The sequence below is a fragment of the Neomonachus schauinslandi genome, chromosome 8 (genome assembly GCF_002201575.2).
Source record: "Neomonachus schauinslandi chromosome 8, ASM220157v2, whole genome shotgun sequence".
In the NCBI taxonomy this organism is placed as follows: domain Eukaryota; kingdom Metazoa; phylum Chordata; class Mammalia; order Carnivora; family Phocidae; genus Neomonachus; species Neomonachus schauinslandi.
In genome coordinates, this window is record NC_058410.1 from 43,403,102 (window position 1) to 43,415,113 (window position 12,012).

The window sequence follows — 12,012 nt, forward strand, 5'->3', positions numbered from 1 at the left end:
TTCATTGAATTATTAGAGCTTAAGAACAGAGCAAAATTTGCATATTTGTTTCTGGCCATCTGCTCCATTCAGAACCTTGGAACTAGACAACTTATTTTCTGGGAGGTCTATTGGGGATGGAGGAATGGGGGGGGCGGGGAAGGGGACTGAGTACCTAGCATCTGGGAAAAGATGTAGCCAATTTCAGTCTTCCTTTCTGGAATTCCAACAATTCTGGAAGTATTTCATGATGCTATTCAATCTTCACCTTGTTGGTTTAGATTTTGTATCAGACACTTTATGATAATTTGGCTGCCAATTGGATTTGTTAATAATGTCAGATTTTATGATTGTTAGTTGCATGCTAAAGAGAAATCACATACTATAACATGGGGGAATTCAGTTCTGCAAAACTGCCTGGATAAAAGAGTTTTTAAAATAGGTACAATTCTACATTTTTAAAGTTTGTGTTAAGATTGTCCTAAAACAACTGATTTACTTCAACACAGGATACACTTAAAAAAAAATCATTTGACCTACAGGAGTAGAGATGTTAGGAGACAATCAGTAAGAAATAACACATTTAGAAAGGTGAAAATGCACAAGTAATGACACACTTTGGCCCAGCCCCAAATCCTTAAGGAGCTGGCATCTTGTTCCATCTTCTGTTTTTCCCCTTTACTTCCAGCCAACGAGATTTCATATATAATTGTCTCGGTCTCCATTAAGACTGGGAAAAAGTAGGAGTGTAGTGCCATACTAATTGACTGATGAGTTGTACTCTCTCCACACACACATACTGGCGTTGAATTTAGGACAGTGATCGGCCTAGTACATTGTGACCATCACATCTGTATGAGTTTGAAAGGGTCAAGGCAGGGATTATTGTATTCCGGGCTATTTTATTACCATGTCCGAGGTGCTGAGGCCGGCCTTGGGAGGAAATTGGATGTGAGCTTGACGCCCTTCTTGGGGAAGTGCACGCGACGTTGCGCGTGGAAAGCCTCAGTAATTCGGCACGCGTTCTGCAAACCGAAAAGACCACAGATAGCCCCGTCCTCTTTCGCTGATTTTTTTTTACGTAGAACAGCACGCGCGGCACACGGGGCTCACCGCCCAGGTGGGGGTTTGGGGATCCCCACCGCAGGGGGAAGCACCTGGCGGCGAGGTCCCGGCAGGCCCTCCCGAAGCACCTGTAACCGGCGAGAATGCGGGGCTGGCGGCGGCGGCGGCGGCGGCGCGGGGTGGGCCTTGGCTGCGGAGAAATGACGTCGCCGTCCCCGCGAGCTCGGCGGGCCGCGCGCCCTGGTAACGGCAGCTCCGCGGCTACCGAGTCCTCCTCCATGTCCCCGCCTCTCCCCGCACCAGCCCGCCCCGTCTCCTCCTCCCTCCGCAGCCCCAGCGGCGGCCGTCTCGCTAGGTCCCTGGTGCCGGGTGGGAGCAGGACCCGCGGGGCCACGCTGCCCATGACGCCTCCGCCAGACGTCAGCTGAAGAGCGGGAGAGAGCGGGCCGGGCCCGGGACCGCGCTGCTGGACCCTTGGCGTCTGTCCCGCGTGGGTGTCGCCTGCGGCCTCGATCCGGCGGGGCTGCCCCGTCCCTGGACGGGGGTGACTGGAGGGTCGTGGGCCGGAGGGCGCCTGCGGCCGCACCTGACACACACCGGGGATCGGGTCCGGAAGCGGCCGCCCCGGGTTTTGCCTCCCAGACGCCGTTGCTCCGCAGGCCGCCCCCAGAGCGCGAGGACAGGTGCCCTGGCCGGGGTCTGTCGGGAAGATGGCGACCCCGGGCATGAGCTGGCAGCCGCACTATTACGGCGGCTCGGCGGCCGGAGCGGCCAAATTCGCGCCCTCGCCGGCCGCCGCGCAGCAGGCGGGGCACAGCATGGACTATAGCCAGGACCTGCACCTGAAAATGAGCAAGAAAATCGCCCAGCTCACTAAGGTAAGGGCGCGGCGGCGGGGTCGGCACGGCGGGGACCCCGTGCGGGCCGCACAGCGGCGGGGCTGGGAGGCTGCGCGCCCTCCGCCCGGGGCAGTTGAAGGGGGCTTCTCTGGGGAAGCAACAGCCGAGACTAAGCTCCAGGAACCGTTCAAACTTCGGTGGAACGCTGGAGATGTTCATTTAAACTAGACAACTCAACGGCACGGCCGGGTTTATGAGACTTGCACCCCGCTGCCCTTTAGGGGCAAGCCAGCACAGAACAAATTAGGATCTACTTCCTTTATTGCACGATAATAAATCACTTTAGTTTTGGGCTCATGCATCTGCCCAGACTCCACGAGCCTTTACACTACTGTATGAAGTACTGTACCGTATTTACCTAACATGACCCGGAATCTTCTCAATTAATCAGTATCTTCTATTGTTTATGTACTTAAGGGGAGAATAAACCTGAGCAATGTAGGAGGGTAAAACATACTTTGCGTGCCGTTTGGGGGATTTAATGAGTCATTCCTTATTCTGACAAAATGTCAAACAAGGCTTCTTAGATGAATCATATGTCTGCACATAGATGTTTCAGTCTATCAAAAGATAAATTTTCAAAGAGCTTAAGCCTGCAGATTTGGTCAACTGTAGTTTAGGATGGTGAGCTTTTTTCTAGTTAATGTTGATGATAAGTAGTTGGTATCTGTGAAGCAAGAGCAATTCAGATCGATTCTGTTGCTCTGTTTACATCTCACCAGCAGTCTTTCAATAACCCTTAATTGCGAACAGGTGATTCCTGGTGTCTGAAAGTTAATAGAGGTGATCTTAATGTGTTTAAGCTGAGTCAGCTAACCACTTGTTAGTGGCGTGGGTATGATGAAGAGAGGTGGGCATCCTGGGCGTTTACTAATAGGTAAGCCCTGAAGTCTGACTCTTTTCAACTCCAAAATTCCCATTATATAATTCCAGTACTAGTTGACACTATTGAGAGGGTCAAGTAAAACAGAGCTGGAAAAAAGGAACTGGGAGTGAAAATGGGGATCAAGAGAGGGTAAAAAGAAGATTTAGGTGAAAAAATATGATTGACGGTAGAAAGAGAAGTAACATGAAAGGACTGAAGAGGGAGGGCTCCAACAGAAAAGTAAAGGAAAAGGAGCAAGCACCTAAGAGTTAAAACTCAGCCATGCAGAGCAAGGCAACACTGGGGGAAATTTTGTTTTCTGATTTTTGTTTTAGGTCCGTGCTGTCTCAGAGTTTGCTCTGTGCCCGGTTTTTACTGTTTCCTCTTCTGACAGTCCCCATATTCAGAGAAAGGAAGGCCCAAGAAGAAACAATAGTATATCATCAGGGCATTTATACATTTGGGAGCTCAAAGCCAGGTTTCCTGAAATCATGTTTGTTCTTCAGAGTAATGATGTTCAGAATGAAGCACATGGATGTTTATGTATTCTGACTTTCTTTTTTTAAGATTTTATTTATTTATTTGACAGAGAGATAGCGAGAGCAGGAACACAAGCAGGGGGAGTGGGAGAGGGAGAAGCAGGCTTACCGCGGAGTGGGGAGCCCGATGTGGGGCTCGATCCCAGGACCCTGGGATCATGACCGGAGCCGAAGACAGACGCTTAACGACTGAGCCACCCAGGCGCCCTATTCTGACTTTCTTATGGTGTGTCCACAACACCCATTGTTCTGATTTTAGATTATAACCCTCTAGGTTCCTACTGTAAGTAATAGAAACACTCAGTAAGTTGGTAGTGGAACTTTGTGCAGTTTAATGAGGTTTCTCATCTCTCCAGTAAACGGCTTTTCTTTTTACTTATGCTTTTTCAATTATCTGTTCTTTTATCAGAAAAATAATTCACTACTGTTAAAGGCGAGAGTATTGATAGAAGCTGCTATCACGTTCTGTTTACCCACTTTAAATCTAATGAGGCAGGAAGCTGCCCCCATACCAGTGCTCGTCAAGGCTTGAGTGCTATCTGGACTCTCTGATTTAGTGTTTATAGTTACAATCTCTAAACACTCATGCCACCTCCTCTGCTAAGTGCCTCGGACATTTAATCCCTTATACTAGAGTTTCTCAGCCTTAGCACTTGAGCATTTTGATTTGGCTAATTCCTTGGAAGCAGGCAGGGCTGTCCTTTGCATTATAGAATGTTTAACAGCATTCCTGGATTCCTGGTGCTACCTAGTAGATTCCAGTGGCACCCCACACCTGCATGACACACCATCATGACAATAAACATGTCTCTAGACATTGCCATATGTTCCCTGGGAGGTGTGAGGACTCGTCCCATGTTGAGAAGCACTGACTTATACTGGAATATCTAGGGTTTCTCTTGCATTTATTACTAAGATAAGATGTGAGAATGAAATAATCAGATAATAGGACTCTGTTGCAGCCAACACCCTTTAGTTTCTGAAACATACAATAAGACATGCTTCCCTTATGTATCATTTTGGAAACTCAAATTTTACAGTCACATATACTTCATGTAAATACTATACCATAAAAATGATATCATGAATAATATTTCAACTGTTAGAAACTTTACTGGTATCTACTATATAGAATTTTCATTCATCAAGCGTTTATTCATGAATTCACATCAGTAGAGGTAGGTTGGAAGCTTAGCTTTTATTTCAAAATTAAACATAATCATTAAAATAGGATTTTATTTCTTTTGGTAATGAGTCAGTAGTACTCAACTCTTCAGCATTATAGTTAGCATGGCTTGGGAATCTGACTGTCTTGATTTAAAACTCCTACTGCTTACTAGTAATACGACCTTGGGCAAGTCACTAAATTCTGAGCCTCCGTTTCCTAATCTTTAAAAGAGGGTGATGATACTACAACTAAGATAGTAGGCTCTTAATTCAGGCTGTCACTGAAAAGAGAGAATCTGTGCCAACAAAGTATTAGTGAAATACTGGATAATATATTTTTTTAAATGTTCCTCTCTTCTTAAACTAGTCTGCATTTAATAGCATTGTTATTGTATTTCTTTTGAGAGTTTTCTATGAAACTCTTTAAAAATATATACGGTAATTGTTCTATTTGAATAGCAAAGTTTAAATTTTTCACATGTATCCTGCATTGTTATAGTACAGTATTGAAAATACATGCATTTTCCAGATACTTGGCTGGCTATGAAAGGATAAGGATGAAAGTAATCTGTATTACAATTTTGTACATACTAAGACTCAATAGATGTTTAACTAAAAAGCCATTCAGCTGCAGACATATTTGTTCAGATTCTGTTTCCTTAGAACCTAACATAGCCATCTCTTAGAAAGGAGAACAGTAGTTTTTAAAGTACCTTTTTATGTAAGGGATGCTTTGCTAAGTGTTAGAGATACAGTAGGGAGCAGGACACAGTCTCTGCCTTTAAAGTGAATCTATTATATTTAGGCTACTCTTAGTAAATTTTAAGAATTACTGTTAGATTTTTGAGTCATGTAATGGCAAATTTCTGGGACTGTTAATGGCTGAACCATCTCAGGATAGGCAGAGAAGCTGGATGGGCTGAGTTATGTTTAGTAGGATCACATTTGTGTACTTCTCTACTCTCCACTGTGTTGCCTCTTTAGTGCATTAGGGTGAAAAGCAAGAATTGTGGAAAGTAATTATAAAACAGCTTTTTTTGTGTTACTCACTGTCCCTTTCAGTTTACTCTGTGAGGCTGGCTCATCCTCTGCCCATAGATAAACTTGGCTTTTCTGGTTGCTTTTAGAAAATATAAATTGTCCTTCAGTAACTAAATTGCAGAAGTCTCAATTTGATTATTAAAATGTCCAGGCACCTGGCTGGCTCTTTTGGAAGAGCATGTGACTCTTGATCTTGGTGTTGTGAGTTCGAGCCCCATGTTGGGTGTAGAGATTACTTAAAAATAAAAAAATCTTTAAAAAAATAAAAATAAAATGTACAGTGCCAACAAATAAAAACCTTAAACCAAACCTAAATTAAGGATGAAGCTTCTCCCCCATGCCCATTCCCAGCCAATAATCGGGGAAGGGGGACATCATTGACTTTTTTCTTCTGACTCGGCTTTTCTATTCTTCTTGCTTTGTCTTGCCAGTCCTAGTTTAACACCCTCCCCTCCCCCACTGGGCAAAGAAGAAGGGAAGAGGGGAAAGACTAGCAGTAAAATTTATTTGAATAGTTCATGGTAATCTAGCTTCAGTGCTGTTGTAGACTTGGCACACATTTAAAGCTCATTCTTTCACTCCTGCATCTTCCACCTCCTACCTCCATTGCTCAGGATTCCTCAGCTCAGGTTGCTTGACAGTGAGAATGCATGTGTATTCTGGCTGGTTGCTTACTCCTTCCTCAGCCTCTTAGATCTGGCAGGACCTTCATGTTTATTTTGCCAAGGTCTGTTCAAGCTTCAGGTAACCCTCTTGGATAGACCCAGATGACCCCACCCCAGCTTACTCTGTTTCTTTCCCATAGGGCCCATCTTGGTCCATAGGGAGCATTCATTCTATGTCCAGACAGACTCTGATAGTGGTCTCAATTCAGTATCTCTCATTCAGTCTCACATACCTCTTCATCCAGTTTCTCATCCTTTCAATTTTCCAAGAATGAATCAGATGCCACTTCAGTATGCTCTTCTAAGTGCTTGAGACAAAACCAAGATCTTCAAGTGGTCCCATCAAAGCCTTTTCCTCTAGGCTTTAGGGGAGTGACAAGCATCCATCCTTTCTCTTAAAGGCAAGGACACTTGTTCCTGTAGCTCTCCCCAAGGAAACCTTCTCCAAAACCCTGCTCTGTAACCTCTTTGAGGCTTTTCTCACTAATATTGGGTGTAGGAGGTAGCACATCTCAAGACTGCTCTCTTTAGACTGCCTTTTTTTTTTTTTTAATTTTGAGAATATTCTGTCACCTGCTTTGACATGTCAGTTGCCTTTGGTTCTCAACAGAAACTTCCCTTTTAATATCTTGTTATGTTAGCTGCTCATAAGTGCCTCCTTAGTTGATTGTACTTTTTTAATACAGTTCAGTCTAGGTATCACTAACTGACATGACTAGTATAAGGTAGGGTATATGGTTCCAAAGAGCAGGAGTAGTTTCTTTGTGTTCTCTGTGCTCAGCATCAATCATTCTTAAAAGTCTTCTTTTAATACTCAGCTTATGTCTCTCCCCACCCCCACCCCTCCTGAAAACTGCCCTGTCCAACCTAGGCCTTGTTAGGCTTGCCTTACTCTGAATTACTATAACATTTATTGTCTGTTGTACTTATTGGTACTTAATACAGATTTGTGAAATGTTTATTTTGTTTATAAATATATCTTGTTTCTGTAATTTGAATGTAATTTCCTCAGCTATAGAGACTATTTTTCATGTAACTTTAATATGAATACTTTGCACGTAGTATAAAAGCTTAATAAATATTTATTGAAGGTGATGGTGGTGGTGTTGATGGTAATGATGCTGTACCAAGTAATTTTGTTAAACAGTAGGTTTAGTAAATATTTCTGAGGACCATATCTGCTATTCTTCTGGGTTAATGTTAGATCATTTCAGCTGAATTAAATTACTTTTAAATATTTAAATGTTTATTGGTTTCCTCTTAAACTGTTTCAAAAGCTATATTATTTCATAATATACTTAATATTTTTGATGCAAAAATAAAAAATATAAAGCACTCTGTTTAAAATATAAATATTTGTCATTGCAAAAGTTAGGTAATTGATACCAGATTCTTAGCAAATAAAAAAAAATAGTCTTGTGATCAGTCATTTAATACTAACTGCTTTTACTATATCCCAAATCAGACTATGTTAATATACTAGGGAAATTTTCAAACAATTGTGTTTTCTGTTCATTAAATACAACCCATTTTTCACTAGTTTGAATTACCTAGATATTGTTTGATCATACTATTCAGTTTTAGTTATGACCTGGGTTGTTTCGGTTTAGCACATATCAGATACTGCATCTTTTTTCCCCTCCTTTGTTTCACTGCAGCTTTGCCATTCTCTTATGTAGTAGCTTGGATGTAATCTTTTAGTCATAGTTGAGTGGTTTGAATTAATTTCTTATATTTTACCAATGGGCACAAAAATGTGATATATGGTTTATCAATTGTCCAAATGCTTATAAAGGGACTCCCTTTAGAGTTAAAAGGTTTAGAGCTGGAAGAAACCACAGATTCTGACCAGCCTAACCCTCTGATTTTGTAGGTGTAGAAGTTGAGGGCCCAGAGTCATTTGAAGATTACACAGTTCGTCGCTAGCAGAACCTGAACATGAACCCAGGCCTCTGGATTGGTCTAAGAGAAGGGCAGCTATGCTAGCAGGTCTCTTTTCCCTGTGTCTGCCTTCTTTCCAATACTACTCATTCATTTCCTGAGAAGCCAGAGTTGTCTTGGTGGTGGTTTTCTCACACTGGAACCATGTTTTGTTTACTGTCTGAATCACAGACTTCTGGTGACAGTGAACCCATGTGCCGCCCCTCCCATACACTGAACAACCTCTGGATTTATAGGTTGTACAATATGTAACTGTGGCTTTGGTAAATTTGTAACAGCTATTTTTATGTATTCTCAGATAAATGTCATAATATTTTTATGTTTTTATTAACAGCTTTAGTCATTCCCGACTAAAAAAATGTTTTAATTACTTTGATTTGGAGACTGTCATGCTTGGTGTCAAAGTTACTACCGGATGGTATTTTAAATATTTTTCCTTTGACTGCTTGCTTGCTTAATTGGATTATTGCTTAGGTCTCATTCCCAAAGACAGGAAGTTGGAAGTTTTCCTGTTTTTCTCCTTCCATCTCTCTCTCTGTGTTGTTCATGAAAATCCTTTGCGGTCTTCTAATTGCCAACCTCTTAAAAAGTGGTTAAGAAGGATAAAGGTTCAGCAAAATGCGAGTGAAGCAATCTGGTAAATTTTTTTAAGATTTATTTATTTATTTGAGAGAGAGAGAGGGAGCGCATGTGTGCATGGGGAGGGGCAGAGGGAGAAGGAGAGAGAGAATCTTCAAGCAGACTCCCTGCTGTGTGAGGAGCCTGACCTTGGGGCTCGATCCCAGGACCTGGAGATCATGACCTGAGCGGAAATCAAGAGTCAGCTACTCGACTGACTGAGCCACCCAGGCACCCTGCAGTCTGGTCACTTTAATTCTGAATGGCAATAGGAAGTAATTGGAGTGGGGAAGGGAGGAGGGATTTTAAAAATGATATTCTATCCTTTCAGTTTATCTTATGAGATCTAAAATGTTTCTAATCCTTGAGCATTCAAATAAACTTGGATATTATGCCATGAAATGGGACTGATGTGAGTAATGGAAATTTGTTAAAGCCATACTTGTTTTTTCAGTACAGGAAGTTTCTATTTTGTAGACCACTTATGGGTGAGAAGGACATTAAGTAAGTCTGTCAGAATTGTTACTCCCCAGTCCTTCTTGGAGATAAACACCTGAGGAAAGGTGGGAGACAATTGCTAATTGAATTCAGAATTTTTTTTTTTTGGTAAATAAAAATGATGTTATAAACGGTAGTTTGATGTGGGGGAAATATTACTATCAAGTTTTATTTTGTATTGCAAGTGTGACCTGATCCACAAAGGCTTTTTTAGATTGACCTGGAAACTTACAGTTATTTAAGTATTACTGGAGAATAGCTTCTGACTGCCAACCAGTGTTAATATACAAAAGTGAATTTTGGGAACACCAGTCTTTGCAGGTTGGGGATTGCCACTTATAGTCAGTATTTTGGTATACTTAACATTTGAGACCGGAGCAAATATTTTAGAAGATAAGCTTTTATTTTTAGCTTTCTATTAAACTACAACAGTGTGCACTGTCATTTGTAGGTCTCAAGCTTCATTATTGATTACATCTTTCTTTCCTACTAAAGCTTTGACAAAATGTACAAAATTAGTGAAGTTGAATATGTAAATTTTTTATCCTACATCTTTTACCTTCATCTTGCGATGTAAAGGGAGGTTAAAACTACCAAAGGACCTATAGTAGATGGAAAAGCAAAAGGTTTAGTGATCAACCAGAATACTTGGGATTTGAACAGTTTAGACTCAGGTCCTAATGTGCCACCTAATTTATTACAAAGGAGATACTATTTTTAATGACTTCTAAAAATTACGAATCTGTATTTTCTAATTTATATGTACCATTTCTATTTTGAGGTTTAAAAAGGTTTGAAAATGAAAATTTGGTTTACAAAATACATTGCTAATATTTAAGTTATCTCTAAAACTGACAATTATAGTAAAATATTAGGATAAACCCTATTCAAAATTATTGGAGAATGAGTTATTTTAGTTGATTAGAAATTACCATAAGTACTGATAATTTTCTACCTTCCAAAATAATATACTTACATTTAAACCATACCATTCATAAGTTACATGGAGTCCTTTATTATCTCTGGATCATTGTTAGAATCATCAGTATATGCATTGAAGATTAGGCCAAACCTATACTAATCCTGTGGCAAATGCTGAAATTTTATTTCTGAATAAATTCTGTTACTTCTTTTTTTTATTTGCCCTGTCTCTCTTATAAAGTGAAGTGCAAAGTTTGAATATGCACAAATTCTAGACATTGACTTTCTGGTTGGGAAGATTTCGTTTATTCTGCTGAATGTGTCTGTGTGCTCACAGGTATTTGCATTTTTCATCCTGTTCCTTCTGAAACACTTCATAACAGAATTTCATCTCTCTCAGAAAACATTTCATAACTGAAACCCTAAATAGTACCAAAATGCACGTAATTTTGAGGGGAAGTTTTGTGTGTGTGTGTGTGTGTGTGCATGCGCGTGTGTGCGTGTATATACATTTGTTTGATATACTGGTCTACCCAGAGTAACAAAAGAAGGTATACTTAAATATGACTAAAATAGAGCATATAGATCCATATGGTTGGTAAACTTTTTTTTTTTTTTTTGGTTGGTAAACTTTTGTTGAATGCCTAGTCCATGAAAGATGCTGTGTTAGGCACTATTGATTATTTAATACTAGTAATTTATCATTCCACTTCTGGACTATATTTATTTTTCATTCTTTTCAGACTTGTGAGAAAATATCAGAAGAAAGCAGGTGAGCATTTTAATCAACAGATTAATCTGACAAAAAATTTTTTAAAGATTTTATTTATTAGAGAGAGAGCACAAGCAGGGGGAACAGCAGGGAGAGGGAGAAGCAGACTCCCCGCTGAGCAAGGAGCTGGATGCAGGGCTCGATCCCAGGACCCTGAGATCATGACCTGAGCTGAAGGCAGACGCTTAACTGACTGAGCCACCCAGGCGCCCCTAATCTGACAAATTTTAAATGCTTAATTATTGGCAACTTTTTGGTTGGTTTGTTTTGGGTAGAATTTATATATCTAATTTTCTTAGATAAAGAAGCTAGTGCCTTCTGGTGTCTTCTTCAATAAGGTTTTTAATAATAATTTAAAGAATAAGGTTGACACATTCTCTGGTTACAAATCTGTAACGTATTTGTCCAGGGGATAAAGGAGGTAAGGGAAACTTCAGTCTTCTGAAACCCAGGAGTTAATGGGTCTGTATTAGGTTTAGGTGTCTCATGGGCAGGCCAGAGAGCCACAGTCCCAGAGCCATATGACCCAGTGAGGCAGCAGTGTCTATCATGTAGGTCAGAGGTATGGGGTCAGTGGGTTAGATAGACCCCAGTTTGAATTTCAGGTTCACCACTTATTAGTGTTTGACCTTTAATAAAGTTTAACCTGTGAGAGCCTCAGTCTTCTCATCTATAAAATGAGAATAGCGAAGCCTACCTCATAGAATTATTGTAGAGCTTAAATAAGATAATTTGTGTAGGAAAGAAGGTCAGTAAATGTCAATTTCTACCCATTTTCTGGGCTCCTACCCCTTGGTTCAGCCTTTAACAGTTAACAGTCTTTAGCAATTAAGTATGTTGGGGTGCCTGGGTGGCTCAGTCAGCTGAGTGTCCGACTCTTGGTTTTGGCTCAGGTCATGGTCTTGGGGTCCTGGGATCGAGCCCATGTCAGGCTCCGTGCTCAGCAGGGAGTCTGCTTCCCCTCTCTCTCTCCCCATCTGCCCCTCCCCCTGCTCAGGCACATTGTCTTTCTCGCTCTCTCTCAAATAAATGAATAAATAAA

At 41.1% G+C, this 12,012-nt stretch overlaps 1 protein-coding gene across 1 annotated transcript in view; it reads left to right on the forward strand.

The window, feature by feature from the left end:
- The first annotated feature begins 1,754 nt into the window (after positions 1 to 1,754).
- The window catches only part of FAM184A (family with sequence similarity 184 member A), a 111,696-nt gene continuing 101,438 nt past the window's right edge, over positions 1,755 to 12,012 (forward strand). Inside the window, exon 1 of the mRNA XM_021693463.1 lies at positions 1,755 to 1,922. Within this exon, the coding sequence (XP_021549138.1) occupies positions 1,755 to 1,922 (168 nt within the window). The remainder of the gene's footprint in view (positions 1,923 to 12,012) is intronic.